The sequence below is a fragment of the Tamandua tetradactyla genome, chromosome 1 (genome assembly GCF_023851605.1).
Source record: "Tamandua tetradactyla isolate mTamTet1 chromosome 1, mTamTet1.pri, whole genome shotgun sequence".
NCBI classification, from domain to species: domain Eukaryota; kingdom Metazoa; phylum Chordata; class Mammalia; order Pilosa; family Myrmecophagidae; genus Tamandua; species Tamandua tetradactyla.
This window is the reverse complement of record NC_135327.1, coordinates 225,296,366-225,317,611: the sequence shown is the minus strand read 5'-3', so window position 1 is coordinate 225,317,611 and position 21,246 is coordinate 225,296,366. Positions and strand designations below refer to the sequence as shown.

At 36.4% G+C, this 21,246-nt stretch overlaps 1 protein-coding gene across 1 annotated transcript in view; it reads left to right on the top strand.

The window, feature by feature from the left end:
* GPR158 (G protein-coupled receptor 158) overlaps positions 1 to 21,246 on the top strand; it is a 486,825-nt gene that overhangs the window by 270,722 nt on the left and 194,857 nt on the right. Inside the window, exon 4 of the mRNA XM_077153523.1 lies at positions 7,471 to 7,694. Coding sequence (XP_077009638.1) covers positions 7,471 to 7,694 — 224 coding nt within the window. The remainder of the gene's footprint in view (positions 1 to 7,470; positions 7,695 to 21,246) is intronic.

Genomic DNA, 21,246 nt, shown 5'->3' with positions numbered 1-21,246 from the left:
TTTTGGTAGTTAGCTTCATAAAATGAGCTAGGTAGTGTTCCTTTTTCCTCAGATTTTTGGAAAAGTTTGAGCAGGATTGCTGTTAGTTCTTTTTGGAATATTTTATAAAATTCTTCTATGATGCCATCTGGCCCTGGGCTTTTCTTTGTTGTAAGATTTTTAATGACTGTTTCAATTTATTTACTTTTGATTGGTTTATTTAAAGATCTTGTATTTCTTCTTGAGTCAGTGTAGTTTACTTGTGTGTTTCCAGGAAGTTGTCAATTTCATCTAAGTTGTCTAGTTTGTTGGCATATACTTGTTCATAGTATCCTCTGACAATTTTTTTTTAATTATTTCTTCAGGGTCTGTGGTAACAACTCCCCTCTCATTTCTCATTTTATTTGTATACACTCTCTTTTTTCCTTGTCAGCCTTGCTAGTGGCCCATGGATTTTATTGACTTTCTCAAAGGACCAACTTTTGGCTTCATTGTTTCTTTCTCTTGTTCTTTTGTTCTCCCATTCATTTAACTTTGCTTTAATCTTTGTTCTTTCTCTTCTTCTATTTGCTTTAGGGTTAGTTGTGCTGTTCTTTCTCAAGTTCCTCCAAGTGAGCAGTTAGGTCTTCGATTTTTGCTCTTTCTTCTTTTTTAATATAGGCATTTAGGGCAATAAGTTTCCCTCTCAGAACTGCCTTTGTCACATCACATAAGTTCTGATATGTTGTATTCTTGTTTTCATTTATCTCCAGATAGCTATTGATTTCTCTAGCATTTTCTTCTTTGACCCACTGGTTCTTTAAGAATATATTATTTAATATCCATATATTTGTGAAAATTCTCATTCTTTGGTGGTTATGATTTCCTGCTTTATTCCATTGTGATCAGAGAAAGTGCTTTGAATAATTTCAATGTTTTTAAATTTATAAAGACCTGTTTTTTGTCCCAGCATATGATATCCTAGAGAATGTTCCATGAGTACTAGAGAAATATGTATATCCTGGTATTTTGGGGTGTAATGACCTATATATGTCTATTAGGTCTAATTTATTTAACACATTAAGTTCTATTTTTCTTTTTTACTCCTCTGTTTGGTTGTTCTATCTATAGAGGAGGGTGCTGTACTGAAATCTAGTATTATTGTTGAAATGTCTATCACTCCCTTCAGTTTTGCCAACATTTGTGTCTTGTACTTTGGAGCTCCTTGTCTGGGAGCATAAACATTTATGGTTGTTATTTCTTCTTTGTGAATTGTCCCCTTTTTTCTGAATTGTTCCTTTTATTAATATATAGTGCCCTTCTTTGTATCTTATGGTGTCTTTACATTTGAAATATATATTTTTTTACTGATATTAGTATAACTACTCCTGCTTTCTTTCTGTTATAGCTTGTGTGGAACATCTTTTTCCAATCTTTCACTTCCCATCTATTTGTATCTTTGTATCAAAGACAAGTCTCTTGTAAGCAGCCTATGGCCAGATTACATTTCCTAATCCATTTTGCCAGTCTGTACCTTTTAATTAGTAAATTTATTCCATTAATGTTCAAAGTTATTACTGTAAAAGCATTTCTTGAATCCATCATCTTATCCTTTGGATTTTATTTGTCTGATCTTTATCTTCTTTTCCCTCTTTTTATTTTTATCCTTTAAGTTATCCTTGCTGGTACTCTTCAATTCTTTGCCCCCCTCCAGACCTCCCTGTCCTTTTTTTTTAGCCTGCAGAACTTTTAGTATTTCTTGTAGGGTCAGTCTCTTGTTGACAAATTCTCTCACCCTTTGTTTGCATGCAAAAATTTTAATCTCTCCCTGAGTTTTGAAGGACAATTTGGCTGGGCACAGAATTCTTGGCTTGAAAGTCTTTCTCTTTCAGAATCTTAAAGAAATCATACCACTGCCTTCTTGCCTCCATAGTGCCAGTTGAGTAGTCTGAACTATGTCTTATGTGGTTTCCCTTGTACTTAGTAGATTGCTTTTCTCTTGCCTCTTTCAGGATTTTCTGCTTCTCGTCAACATTTGACAGACTGATTAGTATGTTACTTGGGAAGACCTGTTGGGATTTACTCTGTTTGGAATTCATCATGCTCCTTTGATTTGCCTATTTATGTCCTTCATAAGCATTGGGTAGTTTTCCCCATCATATCTTCAACTAAAATGCCTAGCCCTTTACTCTTCTCTTCTCTGATGATTCTTATATTTGTGCGTTTTGTTTTGTCCATCATTTCCCTGAGATTCAACTCAAAATTTTCCATCTTTTTGGCCATTTCCTATTTTGCATGTTCAAAATCAGTTGTCCTTTCCTCTAATTTGCTTATTCTTTCTTCTGCCCCTTCAAATCTGCTGTTGTGTATCTCTAGTATATTTTTTATTTGTTCTACAACCTCTTTAGGCTTCATAATATCTGCTGTTTTTCTATTTATTCTTTCAAATTCCCCTTCTAGTGTCTTCTTGATCCCCTTTATATCATTAGTCATCCCACTAAAATGTTTAATAGGGTTATAATGACATCTTTGCTTTTTGTTCCAAAGTCTATGTCTCCTTCAGTGCTTTAATTTGGTCATTAGGCTGGGCTATATCTGTTTGCATCATGATATGCTTCGTGATCTTTTCTTGCCTTTGAGTTATGTAAATATCTTGATAGGGTTACTTTGGAAATTGATTTTTTTCAGTAGTATAAATCTTCATATTTGAGGGATGCATGTAATGCAGGATGTGGGTCGTGGGGCAGGGCACAACACAGTGCAGTAACATGTTGCCGTGCAGGTATAGGCATGGGTTGGGGATGCTATGCTGGTGCCTGTGCGCATGGAGTATGGGGTGTGGGGCTGTGGAGGTGTGGTGTCCGTGGGAGGAGGGTGCCACTCAGGTAGGTCTTGGAGCACAGGTGCAGGGTGTGGCATGGGGGCACAGAGGTAGGGGGTGACAGGAGGCGGATGGGGGGCTGTACAGATCCACAGAGGCTGGTATGCAGAAAGAATGTGAGTGGGCATGTGGAGCTTGGGGTTTGTGGCATCAGAGTGTGTGGTATGGAGCACAGAGGTAAGCGCACAGAGAGGACAAGGTGTAGGTGTGCACTTGTGCAGGGGGAGGGCACTAGGAGGGCCAAAATGCAGATGTGCAAGTGTGTAGGGGTGGGGCAGAGGTCACTGGGATTGCAGTCTGTGGGTTTAGGGTGGTTGATATTGCATGGGCAGCGCCCTGGTGTTCGTGTGCAGGTACAGGGACTTGGGGCATGGGTGCACGCATGTGCAGGAGAGGGCATATGTAGCACATATGTGCATGTGAGCACCTGCCAGGTGTGGGAGCAGGGTGCTTGTGGCAAGGAGTGGGCAGTGGTGTGTACATGTGCAGGGCAGGGGGTTGGGTGCAGCAGTCAAAAGGTCAGTGCAGGGATGCATGGGCACTTTGCCGGGGAGAATGTGGCTGTACGTGTGTGCAAATTTGGGGGATGCGGCCCTGGTGTGTGCATGCACAGAACTCAGAGGCAACAGGCTGGGACTGTGCCAACGTGGGCTGGGGGTGGATGTGGCCCGGATGTGGCCTAGATGTGCAGATTACCACTTGTCCAGAGCTAGGAACAGGGGTGCGCACATGCGCGGATATGATGGGACAGACTCTGATATATACCTGCTCAGAGCTCACGGGAGGCAGGGCAGGGTTGTGTCTCTGAGCTCAGTGGAGGCATGGGCTGGGGGCAGATTTCTCCTGGGCATAAAGGCAAGTGCCAACAGCCAGGATGTGCAAACGACTGGGTGCATGGAGCAGGGAGGGGTAGGTGGGGGTAGAGAGTCTGAGCACCTATGTCCGGGTCTCGGGAGGGGCATGGTGAGACGGTGCATTTGTGCGGACAGGGTGGGTTGGGGTGGGGCAGGCATCCGTGCTTATGCAGGGCAGGGCCACAAAGGGTGGGGGTAAGGTGGTGCTTGGAGGGCGTGGCTGTGGCAAGTGAAGGAGTTCAGGTGCGTGGGATGTGGGAGGAGTTGCAGGTTGCGTGGCGGGGCAGCAAGCACGAGGGTAACAGATTTAAGAAACACTGCTTGGCTTACTTCCTCATTCCAGTCTCCCTGTCTGTGCACTCTTGAGGGCTCAGGGCTTCCTTTTTGAAAGGAAGTAAGGCTCTTTGCACTTGCTGGACAGTCTCCAGTTCTGTGCCTCTTAATTCTTCAGCTTTTGCGTCCATGTATATTCTCTACACATTCTTTGGTTTTTTCTTACCTCAAAACCTTGCCATGGCTCTCTATATTACTGACAGTAAAAGCAGGGACTCTGCAGTGGCCCACAGGTCTGAGATGATCTGTAACTTCTCTGGCCTCATCTTCTGTAATCCCCACACTCACTCCACTCTAGCCACTTAGCAGTTTCTCATATAGACTAGGCGTGCACCCTCCTCGGTACCTTCGCCCTGGCTCCTCTAACTGGAGTTCTCTTCATCAGAAGCCAGAATGGCTAAGTGTCTTACCCCCTTCAAACCTTTATTCATATATCACCCTTTAAATGTAATCTACACTGACCACTTCCTTTAAAATTACAGTTCTCATACCCAGCATGACTGATGCCCCAGATTTTGCTCCACTTTTGTTTCTTTCTCTCCGTACTTCTCAGTCCTAACACAATATTATTTATTTATTAAATTGATCTATTGTGCCCACTAGGACATAAATTCCACAGAGGCAGATACCTTTGTTTTTTCACTGATTTATCCCAGTAAAACAATGCCTGCCACATAATTTTATCTTCAGTCAATTGTTGTTGGATTGAATAAAAATTGCTTCTTTTGGATACTGTAAAATTTGAGGAACGATTCTCCGAGTTCTTACTACCTCATTCCTCATTCCAGAAGTGATTTGGCATTCCTTACAGAAATGTTCCTGCTACAACAAAATAACAATTAAAGATGAGGAAATCAGGGTAAAAGTCAAATAATGGTCATGAGAAAATTCGGGAATAAGGTTAGATCACATACATTTAATAGAAATGGACTATAGATTTGTTCTGAGGAAAGAGGAACTCTCAAAATTCATTTGGCTGAGAATGATTGCAATTTTTACTAAGCTTAAGGGCTTATCAAATGTAGCTACGATGTGATGAGACTGCATGGCATATCCATGTTATAAATAAACCTAACAAGCGCAGATTTACTAAGCAGCAAATATTCTGCAGTATTTCTCAGGTTTGACTGGTTTTAGTACTATTGAGTGCTAAGTAGTCTGTGGTCAAACCTTCTTGAAGAATTATACTTTACAGATCTGGGTGAAGTCCCAACTTTAATTTGTATTAAAAGTAAATACTATGACTATTTGGCTTGAAGGCAACAAAGAGCTTCTTAAACCTTTGCGGAAATGTCAGCCTACTTAGCTGAAGAAAGAAAACAAAGATTGGGTTCAGAAGGATTACTGCACAAAGAATGCTTTCCATAGATGCTTTTTCTTTACTAATTTGTCTTTTTGTTGTGGTTCACTTTATGCTAGTTCATATTTTATTGTCTCCTAAAATGTGACTTCTCTTATTGCTCTATAATTCTTGACATTTTAGGCATTCTCTTCAAAGCGTCTGAATCCTCGAGAACTTTATCTGATTCAGTTCAATGACCTTTTCTGGTTTCATTTACGTAACTATCTAGTTTGTACTCGAGTTAATTATTAATTGATTCATTGTTTCTTTAGTGCCTAGGCCTTGATACTGCTTAGCTTTGGACTTGTGTGTACTGTCCTTCCTCGTGTTTGTGTTTGTCTTGGACACCTTAAACCCAGACAACAAAGCTTCAATCTCTACCACTCTTAACTACTATCTTAAGGGTCAGTGAAGGATATAGAAATCATTAAATTTCATAGTCTTTCCTCAGTCTTCATCATCTTTGATCATATTGCAGCATTTCCCAGTAGCTGCCAGTTTTCTTTTCTTTTATGACATGTAAAAGCTTCTCCTACCTGTCCAGATACTTTGTCTTTGCATTCTCTAATCCTCGTTTCACCCACTCCAAGAGCTCTCAGTAGGTTCTTTACCTGTTGCTAATCTTTTTCCCACACTCCAGTCCTTATTATTTCTAGCTTCTTATTATGTATTTGTCCTGGAAGATGAATTGGAACCTCAACTTTAACCATTCCCACATACTTAAATCTTAAATCTCCATGCCTTAAATCTTTATTCTAATTTCTTTGTTTTATGAATAATGCCTTTCTTTCAGATGCTATCTTCCAGTTCTACTTTGCATCATCTATTTGGAGATGAAGAGAAAGAGCCAGTGATTTGTATATATATATCAGCTCATTTAATTCCCATAGCAAGTCACATCTTGTAATTAAGTTAATTAAGACCCAGAGTGATCAAGTGTGTTGTGTAGAGGTGGAAACCATGTCTGCTTAACACCAAAATCCATACACTCTTCATTGTGTAGCAGAATGAAGATGCTTAAACTGCACTGTATTCTGAACCATCAAGAAAAGACTGAATTATGATTTTGTTATTGTATTTACTGAGGAAGGAAAAGAAATGCAGTTTTGAAAAATTGTGAACCTTTAACAAGAGGTGAAAAAGAAATACCTTCTGCTAAACTTTGTGTTATTAAAATGCTATTATCAGGAACGCCCCTTTTTTGAATTCCTCAGTTAGTCAAGGTACTGTTATATGCTGAAACAGGTACATATTCACTAATGTTTGTCCTGTTTAGTTCCAAATAAAAAATAGTTGTGTTTTAGTATATGTTATTAATTAGATATCTGTCAGTGCTAAAATCTGCTCGACAATTAAAGAAAATCTTTACCTATTGGGCTTCAGAGCTAAATTTGATAACTAAAGCAAAGAATCTAATATTAAAGTTACAATCAACAGCAGCAAATAGTTAATAGAGTGGAAATATCCTACGGGATATCCACAGCAGGAAATCACATGATAGCCTATAAGTATGGATTATACTCTGGGTAAAGGAAATCCCTTCATTAGGTAATTGTACATGGAATAACTATTGATTAAGTACTGTTTTAGCCAGTAATGAACTTGCTAGATGAATCTCTCCTGAATTAAGGAGCAATTGAAGCCCAATTTTCATTCTGTGCCATCTGGGTCAAGAAGTTCCAAAAGTATTAGGCACAGTTACTTGGTAAGAGAAAGACATCCACTTTCTTATCCCTACTCTTGGTTAATTCTTTAAAAAATATTTATAGAAGATGGCTTGTGATATAGGGAATATCATTTGGTAAGTGGTAGATAATGATATAAAACATGCAGAAAATTGGCCTTTACCCTCAAGGAATTTTATTTTCATTATTGCCAGTAGTCCTCAAATACTCTGAGTGACAATTTTTAACAATTAAAGAAAAAACATAATTTTGCTTAGTTCAAAGGTAAAGTGACCATCTCTCCTAGCAAAAGGGTTGGTAAAAGGTCTTTAATAAATGGGTAAAAAAATGAAGAGGGAAAGATGTGTTTTGACTCTGTACTCAATCTCACCCATCTCAGAGATGCAATGACACTGTGGTTTTATTTGGAACTTTCAGGAAGGGGTCCAGACCACCATTTTGCAGAAAATGCAAAAGACGTGTCAGAAGAAGCCCACATTTGCCTGCCCTGCAAGGAGGGCTGTCCCTACTGTGCTGATGACAGCCCCTGCTTTGTCCAGGAGGATAAGTATTTGCGACTTGCTATCATCTCCTTCCAAGCCCTGTGTATGCTGCTTGACTTCGTTAGCATGCTGGTGGTCTACCACTTTCGCAAAGCAAAGGTAAACCGAGGTGCCCTGGTTATGATCGTCCTTTTTATTATGGAGTAACCTCTTTTTAAATGAGTATTCCAAATCTCACTGTTTCTCTCCTAAGCAGAAGTCTTTCTATAAAATGGTTGTGCTAGAGTAAGGAAGTTAAATTCCTCAGTTGCCCAGAAGAAATTGAGATTAATAATGTGAAACTTTATTATAGCATTTTGTTCTACAAAATGTTTCCCTCTGTTTAGCCTGGAGCTTGAGTGCCCCATTGCCTTAAAAGGCTCTTCCTCTGCATCATCTCTTTGGCTTCTAGAGGAACTTATTCTATCGGCACCCAACATATGGTTGATTTTTTTCATATCTAGAAAGCTTTGTAATGTTTATTATGTTTCGTTTTTGTTTCTCTTGGCCATGTTTGAAGGTGCTAAATGGACCTTTGACCATTTCTGAGTACATTATATTTTGAAGAATGAATGCATTCAAGACCTTATATTAGTGTCCCGGGATAATTGTGAACCTGGGAAGAGCTTAAGTGGCTTTTGAGAGAGCCTGTCCTTTGGTTCTGTTTTGAGAACTCAAAGAGCAAGATGAGGATTTATATGCTTCTCAATCACGGAGGATCAAAATGCTATAAAATGTTCAGGGCAAAGCATTTAGAGAAACTTTCTCTTGTTGGTCACCAATTAATTATTGGCAGCGTTCTGCTTCAGAATTTGTGATTCTGCTGCTTTCAAAAACTTATTTATTTCATGGGAAAGAAAAATAAAGCCTGAATTTTTCACCTTTTCTGAATTTGAATGTTCCTTTCTCCATGCTGGCAAATTTGTACAGATTAGCTCAGATTACAGAACTCATTGAAAGTATAAAGTGTTCCCATTAAAAATTTAAAAAGGGAAACAACCCTCTGTGAATGCATCTATTAGGAAGGTTCAAGTTAACATATAAAATATCGTTTGAGATTCTATAAAAATGCATCCATTATGCTGTTATAGACTTTAGTAGTTTTCTTAAATAGTTTCATTAACAGAAGCATATAACACAAAATATAACTGAGTGCTAAATCATCAAGGAAGTGGAAACAAGCAAATTGTTCTTTATTTAACCAATACTTGTTTTTCTTTTGCAACAAAGTATGCATTAAATTGTATATATTTAGTTAATTTAATTAATATAATTGTGTGTGTGTGTGTGTATACATGTAAAATATAGTGGTAGCCAAGTGGAGTTGGGAAGTATCTAACCAGTGTTACGCAGATGAAACTAATTGGTTTCTTAAAAGCCTGCCACTGGGCAGAGCAGGTAGAATTGAAAGGTTTATTTAAACTGCTCTGAAGTCTTTCTGATATAATGAAATGTAATTCATTTAAATATTGGATAATATATAGTTCTTCATGAATTTTAATTATTAGTGATTGCAGTGCTGAATGAAGTCTATCCCATATTGTAGGTAGAATATTATAATTGGATATTAAGAACCTGAGTTAGGAATTGCCAGACCAATATCTTAATGTATATTAACATTACTTAACATTGCCAAAGATATTAACCTTTTGAATTTCCCTGGACATTTGTGTGATATAGCAGGTTAATTTCTGCATGGATTCTACTTTACAGGGCTCTTGTGAAAGTATTTATCTTTACATGATATTTGAGAGAAAATCTCTTTATATACAACCTAGGTGAAATAGGTAAATAGGCCACTATTTAGTTTTTAAATAAATAGGCCACCTTTGAAGATTCAGTTTGTTTTTACAGGATATGACATATCATAAGGGGATATTTTTAGGAAAAAATTAAGTTAATAAATTTCAATGAATATAGATCTGGTATATTGAGGAAAAGAAATGTTTGGCACAACATTCCTTCTGATTTCGGTTACCAAAAGTAATAAAAAAAATTCAGGAGAGAAGTTGCAGATTTAGAGCATTTATACATTGATCTTCCTTTTTTTTTTTTAACATTTTCATGTGTCTTTGCAACATTTCCTTGGATGAAACAGAAATATAATGATCACTTTTGGAGCAACATTGACATTTTTTCTTAGGCGTGTCCCATTATATTCTCTACCCCTGATAATTCAAAGAGTAAAATTCACATCATTTATGAATTCACATCTATTTTTAAAAGAAAAATATTCCAGCTGCAATATACAGATAGCATAATATTGTAGGTGAATGTGAGACTCTGGAGCCAGATTTTTTAGGTTTGAATCTTGTCTTAGTCTCTTGCAAACTGTGAGAGTTTGGGAAAATTGATTACCCTCTCTTGGACTAGCTTTCTTTTATGTCAATTGTCATTAACACATAGTTATACAAAATATTGAGAAAACACATTGTGTACAAAAATTAAATCAAAATGTATCATAAACCTAAAGAGAAGAGCTAAAATTATAATTTCAGAAACTTTTAGAAAAAGCATAGACATAAATTTTCATGACCTGAATGGTAAAATAAAACAATTAAATTGGACTTCAAAATTAAAAACTTTTAAATTTGTTTCAAAAGACACTATCAAGAAAGTGGAAAGTCAATCTACAGGATGGCAGAAAATATTTACAAATCATATATTTAATAAGGAGCTAGTATTGAGAATATATAAAGAAAGCTTACAATTGAAAAATAAAAACTCATATAGCCCAGCTAAAACACTGGCAAAGAATCTGAATAGATGTTTCTCCAAAGAAGACATACAGATGGTCAATAAGCACATGAAAAGATGCTCAATATCATCAGTCATTAGGGGAATGCAAATCAAGCCTACAACAAGATACCCCTTCACATCCACTAGCATGGATAAAAATAAAACAGATGGAGAATAGCAAGTTTTGGGAGGGTATGTAGGAATTTAAACTTTCATTCATTGCTGTTGAGACTGCAAAATGGGGTAACTGTTTTGGAAAACAGCTTGGAAGTTGCTCAGAAAGTTAAACCTAGAGTTAACCGTGGAGTGAGTTGCTACATGGTACATCATGGGAACACAGGCTTAGGCACAGTGGAAACTGTCAGCAAATGACTTACACAGCACAAAGAGTCCAAAAGAGCAGGGGAAGAAATCCCATCATGGCTGGTCTCCTGAGGAGGCCAGCTGCTTGGGTTAGGTTTAGTAGTTGACAGGTCAGTATGCCCCACTTTACTTTGGAGAAGAAAGATAAATATGTGCTTTCTGAGAGCAAGATTTTTATACACCCCAGGCAGAGGGGTCCCTGCCACTGAGAAATCCCATCCTGATATGAGACTGGGGCTGCTTCCTGCCAGTTTCCAGGTATAAGAAATGGTCACAACTTTTTACTAGACCTAATGTCTCCCCTGGCTGTGGAATGGAAGCAATGGAAACATATTGAAACATCTGCATGCAATAGAAAGGAGACATGGGGGTGTGGTGGTGGGTTTAGGTGAAGCTGGGAGATGGCTGCTGATTGTGTCTGTGACTTCCCCAACAGTTACCATATATAACCCAGTAATTCCACTCCTTAGGCATATACTTGAAAGAATTGAAAACATGTCCTTGGAAAATATACACACAAATGTTCATAGTAGTATTATTCATAACAACCAAAATGTGGAAGCAACCCAAAGGTCCATCAACTGATAAATATATAAATAAATGTGGTCTGTCCATACTATTGAATATCATTCAGCAATGAAAAGTAGTGAAGTACTGATACATACTGTCATGTGAATGAACCTTGGAAACATGCTAATAGAAACCAGTTGCAAAGATAATTTATTTTATGATTCCATTTATGTGAAATGTACTAAATAGGCAAATTCATAGAGACAAAAACTAGATAGTGATTACAAGGGGATAGAGATAGGCAAGAATGAGGTGTGATTGCTAATGGGTGTGGTGCTTCTTTGGAGATGATAAAAATGCTCTATTATTAGATAGTGGTGATGGTTGTACAACTTTGTGGATATTCTAAAACCAGTGAATTGCACACTTTTAAAGGATGGCTATTAAAGTATGTGAATTATATCTCAAGATACCTATTATAAATTTTACCTATTTTCTATGGTTGTTTTGAAGAGTAAATGAAATAAATCATGTAAATTACATAGTACGTAATCAATCTTCATTAAACATTAGTTGTTTTTTTTTAACATTAGTTTTTTATTATTTTTACTTGGGACCTCTTTGTAAAAATAATGATCCATGAATGCTTCCCATGTTAGGGGTCAAGTATGACATGTAAAATAATTCAGAAGAATAAGAGATTGTCTGTTTGAAGTAGACATTTGGATTCTAGGCAATTAATTAATTTACATTTCTTTACTATTGGGAAAAATCATGCTGTGCTAATCCTAACAACTTGTTCAAATGCCTGAAATGAACAAAATTGCCTGTGATACAAATACTTTTATTTGGTTATATCTTTTTTCTTTATTAGAGAAGTTGTAGGTTTACAGAACAATCATGCATAAAAGACAGGATTCCCATATACCACCTTATTATTAACACCTTGCATTGGTGTGGAGCATTTGTTACAATTGATAAAAGAGCATTTTTATAATTGTACTATTAACTATAGTCCATGGTTTAATTTAGGGTTTGCTGTTTATGTAGTTCAATCCATGGATTATTTAGAACTTTTCTATTCTGTTGTTATATATGCAACCTACATTTCCCCTTTTAATCGTATTTAGATATATACTTCAGTGCTGTCAATTGTGTTCACAATTTTGTATGGCCATCACCACCATCCATTACCGAAACATCATCATCATTCCAAATAGGAATCCTGTACATTTTAATCTTTAACTTCCCATTCCCTATTCCCACTCCAACCCCCTGGTAACCTATATTCTAGATTCTGACTCCATAAGCTTGCTTATTCTAATTGTTTCAAAACAATGAGATCATACAATATTTGTCCTTTTGTCTAGCTTATTTGACTCAAAATGGTGTCTTCAAGATTCATTCATGTTGTCACATTTATGAGAACTTTATTCCTACTTATGGCTGAATAATATTCCATTGCATATATATGCCACATTTTGTTTCTCTCTTCATCTGTTGATGGACATTTGGGTTGCTTCCATCTTTTGACTATTGTGAATAGTACTTCTGTGAACACTGGTGTGCAAATATCTGTTCAAGTTCCTGCTTTCCATTCCTGCCCACCAATGAGAGAGTTTATGAAATCTTGGATTATCAATTGTTAAGCCATCAGGGATATTCAGAATTAAGATAAATAAGACCTTGCCTTTCTATTGCAAGAGTAATAGTTTAGAGATTGATGACATATAAATAAATTTGATACTAATTTCTTGGCTTTTAATAAAGATGACAAAATTTTAAAAACTAGGATGGAGTAGCCTCTTCTTTGCCAGATAAGGAAACCAGGCCCCAGAGAGACTGTGAGTTGCTGGAAGTAATACCGCTAGGTTGGCATATTTATGTATTTATAGTGTGTCTTGTTTCAGCATGCAAAAAATACACTCCTAGAACATTAAAAATCTAAGTGACTAAATTGAGACTAAGTGAAAGTCAGCATAGGAAATGTTAATTGAAATAAAGGGTGAGGTTAAGATATAAAATGCTTTCCATGGGGGTGGAGCTCTGTTCTTCCCCAGTGCTGGAAAGAAGAGCTAACTAGCTTGGAGTTTCCTAGCTGTATTGCAAAGAGGAGAAATACCAGCTTATATGGGTCACAATGACCATAAGATAAAGGACTGATCATCTAGGCGAAGCATAAATATTCCTGGCACTAAGTCTTGAAAGAAATTCCTCTTAGGTATCTATATAGAGAGAATTTCATAAAATGTAGTGAATGGTAGCATCCTTAGAGGAGGCTTTTTGAGTATCTAGATTAGGGCTGGCCAGTATGCAGCACACATTACTTTCTGTATCCTCTGCAGACATTCACAGTTCTCTTTCCCACTGCATCTAGAATTAGCTTCAGAATCCTTCTTGCCATGTTCTATGTATGCCTTCTAGGCAGGTTCTATACATGAAATTGATTTTCCATTCTGAATCTAGAAGGATGGGAGCATTGCAAACCCTTCGTATAAATTTTCATGAATAGTGCTGTTCTGTGCTGAGCTCTCTGTAGGTGTTGACTGAGTGAAATGAATTTGAGGTTGTCATCCCTGTTAAAAACTGAACAGTAGTGCTTGCATGATTCTATTGAGTGTGAAACTGTGTGCTATAAAGGTGAGCCGAGCTGGGGGAAAAATGGACATGCACTAAAGAAGGCTGGTGCATCCAACAAGGACACATTACTGAAGACAAGTCCATTTTGCTCTCTATAAGGAAGGCCACAAACATCTCGTTAGGGAAGGAGCCTGCCTAGAACTTGAGACTTGTTCCCTGTTTAGTCTTTCTTCAGCATGTGAAACATATTCTTTAATCCATTTTCATCAGAACTCATGGTGTATAACGTGTTGCCTTTAATGTATGGGCCGTATTTCACTTAGGACCTGCTAGAAATGGATCACTTTGGAACTTAATCCCCTTTTGTTTTATATTAATTTCTGTGAATTGATGAAAATGACCACTTTGGCAAATCAAAACCAGGAAAATTGATGGTAATATAAGTATACTTCCAAACCCAGAAGCTGTGTCAGTACTTCTAGGCAGCAGGCAAATAAGCTGTAATGGTAATAGAAAGTTCTGTGTTCTAAAATTAAATAATCAGGTGATCTTATCAGGGGACTAAGTATAGAAAATTATGTCTTTCAGTCACATTGTCCTTCCAGAAGTCAAATTATGAATACCTGTAATTGTATGAGGGTTTTCCATGCCCCCAAATACCAATTCTGTAGTAGTAAAATACCAGCAGTCGTCTGTCAAATATTGGTTTAACAATTTATCATACCTTAAATGACCCAGACTGGGTTCTGTTACATTTTTAGTTGAAGTCTGTGGGATGACACCTCAAAAAGCGCATTACATTTCACACTGAACATTTCAGAAATGGATTATATGCTTTTTCCCTGCCTAAGATTAAATTGGCCAGTAAACTATGAATGAATTTGAAACCCAGTATGTTCTTCTAAAACAACAGCAATTTTAAAACAGTATTTTCAAGTGTCTGAATACTAAATATTTTGTAGCTATTTTTATATTAAAAGTATTATGACAAGTAACAGCTTTTTCTATTAGCTATTCAGGAAAGAGAGTATAGTTTTGTACAGCCTAATAATGTCAAGTGTTACTGTAATTTATTTTAGAATGGAAAGTTCGAAGAAAGGAAATACACTGAGAGGAACTGCAGCCTATTCATTACTGAAAATAATCTTTTGCTTGATTAGTCTTAGTAAATTTTGGCATGTTTTGCTTGAATTTAGTAGTTGGGGAAAAAGGTGACAATGATTTTTTAAAGTGAACATGCACTGTAATTTGTGTTTTCTTTTCCTTTCCAGGTTATAGTTTTGTTTTCTTTTGTAAAATTAAAATTAATTGACAAGGGGTTTATAATTATGCTAATTTTTGGTTTGGAGAATGAATTGTTTTAATGTATTGTATGAATTGATTTTTATTATGAAATTCTATTAAAATAATTATGATGTTCTTATGCCTATTATGGTATACTAAAGAGATATATCATTTTTTACTAATAGGTTTGTAATTTTCATTCTCCTTCAATTAAACACATTTCCTCACATGTTAACTCCTGTAGTCCCCATTAATAACAGGCCTGTAATTTTTCCATTTGTATTTAGCAGTTGTTATTCCTTTTGATTTTTCTGCCATTTATGAAAGGGAAATGAAGGGTACCATGAAAAGGCGCTGAATGTTATCGGCCAAGATCTGTAGCATTTCTGGTACCTTCAGTGCAGCTGCAGGGGATTGGCAGACGTTCCAGATGGATTTACAGAAATTTCTCCCTAAATCTCATATTAGTACTGGCCAGTTCAATATTGGAATGATGTTTGTTTTTTAATTCGGTAGGTTTGTGATGGACACTATTTCCCTCAACTTCTGTTTTTCTAAGGGCTATTTTATAATAAGGAATTGATCCTGAATGTTAATAGCGTGTGAAATTCTGTTGAACTAATAAAATCAATTTCAGAACAAATAATATTTCACTTCTTTCTATGGAAAGTGAATAAGAAAGTAGGCACTTTTGCCTTATGGCTCCCTTTCCCATTTTATTAAAATTTAATCTAGCATTAATTCTCATTATTTGTCAATACAAGCAGTCATTAGCTTTAAAGGGAAAACAATTCTCCAATATATTTTGGCTCTCATTATGTTTAAGTTAATTATTCAGACTTCTTCCTACATGTTAATTTAGTTTAATTACTCACTACATGACCTTTCCTACTGTGATTTCCTCATTTTAGAGTTCTGATTTTTGACTAATCTTTTCTCCTTATGAAATATCTAAGCCTCTGGTCTGTTCAGAAAAGGACAGTTGTGTGCTTCTGGTATCTACCTGCCTACCCCAACTACACTCTGGCTTTCACATGACAGCAACTTGGCTAGGGGTTATTGTCTTTGATTTCCCAAAATCTTTTATCGTTGCTTCATTTATCTTCTGGAATTGAACATAGAGGAAAATTTCCAGAATGGCTCACTTTTTGTCCTTTATGGGACAGCCTTTACATTGGAACAATTATTGACCTCTGTCTTTGCTTTTATCTCCCATGATGTGGTTCTCTTTTCATTGAGGTAGCAAAAAATTATGACCCATACTCTCAGATTTCAGACTGAGTTTTCTCTGGGGTTGGAAAATCTGTTGTGTGTCATTTCTTACACTGTCTCTTCTGTAGTTCTTCCAGGCTTCTTTATCAGGAGCTCCTTTAGGTATAGGCTGGGCTCCACATTGCAGTACATTTTATTTTCCTCCTTCATTATAGTATGTTTGAAAGATTTTCCCTGTATCTTAAAAAGCCATGGAAATTTCACACTTTGAAGTTTTAGCACAGTCAAACCTGCTGTGGCAGTTTGAAAATATGATGTACCCCAGAAAAGCCACGTTTTAATCATGATTCCATCTATGGAGGCAGCTGTTTCTTTTAATCCTGATTCAGTAATGTAGTTTGGATTCTTTTGATTAGATTACACCCATGGAGATATAACTGAGCCTGCAGTGAAAAAAGAAGATAAGATGAAAGTTCTGTCACAGATTACTCCAAAGCCTAGACTGTAAGGTAATAGGATATAGATGATTATCAGTCAGTGATTGAGCAGTCAGGGAGTTGTTGGGGGAAGGTTGAAAGGTCTGAGTGAAACTTGGGGCATTTGCTCTTTGGACTCCTCATAGGAGCAATATCAACAAAGGGAGATCCATACCTCCAGCCAGCTTCTTTCATTACCTGTCCCCCTGTTCCATTTTCAGGTGTGTCTCCTTGTCTCTGCTTCGTGTGGTTCCTTAGATTGTAACTAACCTTGAGTCCACTTTTATTTGGGAGGAAATTGATGATTTCTCAGACCATAATAGTTTCATTCAGTTAGTATTGTATCAACCTTAAATTGTTTCCATTCTCTGATATATGAACAGCAGTTACCACTGCTTCTCACAGTTGATGTAGATATATTTTTTCTTTATTTAGAAATTGTGGATTTACAAAACAGTCCTGATAGAATACAGGATTCCCATATACTACCTCTTCTAGTTTGCTAGCTGCTGGAATGTGATATACCAGAAATGGAATGGCTTTTAAAAAGGGGAATTTAATAAGTTGCTAGTTTACAGTTCTAAGGCCATGAAAATGTCCCAATTAAAGCAAGTCTATAAAAATTTCCAAATTAAGGCACCAACACAAGGTTTCCTTCACTCAAGAAAGGCCAATGAAGTTCAGGGTTTCTCTCTCAACTGAAAAGGGGCATGGCGAACATGACCATGTCTGCCAGCTTTCTCCACAGGCTTCTTGTTTCATGAAGCTCCCCCAGAGTTTTTTTCCTTCTTCATCTCTAAAGGTCCCTGGCTGTGTGAGTTCTTGTGGTTCTTGTCGCTCTGATGGATCTCTTTTCTCCAAAATGCTTTCTTTCTTAAAGGATTCCAGTAGACTAATGAAGATCTGCCTGGAATGGTTTGGCCTTATTAAAATGAGTTAGGAAGTGTTCCCTCCTCTTCAAATGTTTTCAGTGTGTGGTGGATTGATGTTAATTCCCATGAAGCCATCTAATCCTAGGCTTTTCCTTTTGGAGAGGCTTCTGATAATTGATTCAATGTCTTTTTTAGTTATTGTTCTATTGAGAACTTCTATTTCTTCTTGAGTCAGGATAGGAAGTTTGTGTTTCTAGGAATTTGTCCATTTCATCCAGGTTACCTAATTTGTTGACATGAAGTTGTTCATAATATCTTTTTATAGCCTCTTTTTATTTATGTGGGGTTCTGTAGTACTGTCCCCCTTCCTTTTATTTCTGATTTTATTTATTTGAGTCCTTTCTCTTTTTCCCTTTGTAAGTCTAGCTAACAGTTTGCTGATTTCATTGGTCTTTTGAAATTACCAGCTTTTTGTTTCATAGATTCTTTTGCTTTTTTATTCTCTAGTTCATTTATCTTCACTTTAATCTTTTTTTATTTTCTTCCTTTTGCTCCCTTTAGATTTGGTTCGGTCTTCTATTGCTATGGCCTCTAATTGTAATGTTATGTCTCTGAATTGTGATCTTTATTCTTTTTAATATAAGCATTTAGAGCTATGAATTTCCCTCTCAGCACTGACTTTGCTGCATCCCTTAAGTTTTGGTATGTTGTGTGTTTTTTTATTCATATCCAGATATTTCCTAATTTCCATCATGATTTCTTCTTTGATCTATTGGTTATTTAAGAGTATGTTATCTAGTTTTCACATATTTTTGAATTTTTAAATTCTCCTTCAGTTATTGATTTCTAACATCATTCTTTGTGGTCTGAGAAGATACATTATATTATTTCAATATTTTGAGTTATTGAGAATTGTTTTGTAACCTAAAATATGTTTTGTCTTGGAGAATGATCCATGTGCATTTGAGAAGGGTGTGCATCCTGCATCTGCTGGGTGAAGTGTTCTTTATATGTCTGTTAGGCCTAGATGGTTTATAGTATCTTTCAAATATTCTGTTTCCTTATTGATCTTCTGTTTAGATGTTCTATCCATTATTGAAAATGGAGTATTGAAGTCTATTACTATTTATGTAGAACTGTTTTTCCTTTTAAATATGTCAATATCTACTTAATATATTTTGGTGCTCTTCCATTCAGCGCATACATATTTATAATTGTCAGCATTTCTTGTAAATTGACCTCTTTAGCAGTATATAGTGACCATCTTTAGCTCTTGTAACAGTTTTGATTGATATTAATATAGCTAGCCCTATTCCCTTTTGGCTACTATTTGTACAGTATGTTTTCCCATTCTTTCACTTTCATGCTACTGTGTCTTTGAAATTAAGTTGAGTCTCTTGCAAACAGCATATAGCTAGATCATGTTTTTAAATCAAATCTGCCAATCTCTGCCTTTTGACTGGAAAGTTTAATTATTTACATTTGAAGTCACTACTGATAATGCAGTACTTCTGCCATTTTACTACTTTTGACTTTGAAAGTCACATTAATTCGTCTGTTATGCCTAGTTTCATATTTATTTTATTTTTTGTATTGGTACTATTTTGAGTCCCTGCTCATTTGTTTATTTAACTGTTTTTCATATGTTTTCTTTATGGTTACCATGGGGCTAAAATTTAACATCCTAAATGTATAGCGCTCACTTGATTTTATCCCAACTTAACTTCAATAGCCTACACATATACTTTTCTTATGTCCATCTCCCAACTCTTTTGTTGTACTTGTTACAAACTGTATCTTTTTACATTGTATATCCAAAACCATTATCATTATGTTCATACTGTGCGTTTATCATCTGGGAAGAAATAAGAAGTGGATTTACAAACCAAAAATATGAGACAATTCTGTTGGCATTTATAATTAACCATATAGTTACATGATATTTTAGTATGGTAAAGCTGTTAGAATACAACATACCAGAAATGGATTGGCTTTTAATAAGGGGATTTATTTAGTTACAGATTTATTTAGTTACAGATTTCTCCAAAGGAAAAGTAGCTAGCTTTCATCTGAGTTTCTCTGTCACATAGGAAGGCACATGGTGATGTCTGTTGGTCTTCTCTCCTGGTTGCTGGTTCCAATGGCTTTCCCTGGGGTGTGTCCTTTCTGCATCTCCAAATGTCTGAGTCTGAGCTGCTAAGTTCTCTTCTGACCTCTCTCTTTTAAGCCTCCAACTAATTAAATTAAACATCACCCATTGTGGAAAGCACCCCCTTTAGCCGACTGTGGATGTAATCAGCCCAGATGAATTTCACATGCTGATGATTTAAGTCCACAGCAGCAGAACAAGAGGGCACCCCCACCTGGCCAAGTTGACACCCAACCCTAACTACTACACCTGGATACCTTTACCTGAGGTCTCTATTTATTTTTGCTGCTTGTATCCAGTGTTGAGTTTCCTTTCATTTCAGTCTGAACAACTCCCTTTATAAGGCAGGTCTAGCGGTTACAAACTCCCTCAGCTTTTGTTTATCTGAGAACATATTTTCTCTCTCATTCTTGAAAGAAAGTTTCACCAGATAAATTCTTGTCAGCAATTTTCCTCTTTCAGCAGTTTGAACATTTGGTCCCTCTGCCTTCTTGCCTTTCTCATGAGATATTGGCACTTAGTCTTACTGGGATTCCATTGTACTAATTCATTGCTTTCCTCTTGCAGATTTTAGAATTCTCTCATTGTCCTTGGCCTTGAACAGGTTGATTACTGTGTGTTTGAACTTGATGTCTTTGAATTTATCATGGGGTTCATTGTTCTTTTTGAATGTGTATATTCATGTCTTTCATTATATTTTATAAGTTTTCTGTCATTATCTCTTTGAATAGTCCTTTTCCCCCGTTCTCTCTTTCTTCTCCTTCTGGAGCTCCCATAATGCAAACATTGATATGCTTAATGAGTCTCTTATGCTCTGTTCACTCTTTTTAATTTTTTTTCTTTGTGTTCCTCACTCTGAATCATTTCAGTTGATTTGTATTTGAGATCACTGATTTTCTCTTTTCTGAGCACCAAAATGCTGTTGAAACCCTCTAGGGATTTTTTCATTTCTGTTATTATGGTCTTTAACTCCACTAGAATTCTGCTTGATTTCTTTTAAAAATTTTGGTCTCTTTATTGAGAGTCTCATATAGTTCATGCATTGTTTTTCTTATATTCTTTAGTTCTTTCTTTGTGTTTCCTTTATCTCCCTGAACTTACTTAGTATAATTTTAAAGCATCTTTTCTGGTATGTTTGAAGTCTGGTCTTCCTTATTGATGGTTTCTGGATTTTTATCTTGTTTCTTTTGATGGGCTGTCATTTCCTGTTTCTTTGTTTGTCTTGTAATCTTTTGTTGCACATTGTATATTGTAATATTTACAAATCTTAACTCTGGGATTTAGTCTCTGAGCTGTCCCTTAACTTTGTATCCAGCTAATGATATGACAGATTTCTCAGAGTGCCAGGAGCTAACCAAAACAAAACAAAACAAAATCATGTTGCATAGTCTTTGCAAATTGGCTCTGCTTTGGCTGGTGGTTCCCTTTAGAGCTTAGTTCTCCTAACAAGATCAGCTCAAGGTTAATGTGAAGTTCAGGATCTTCTC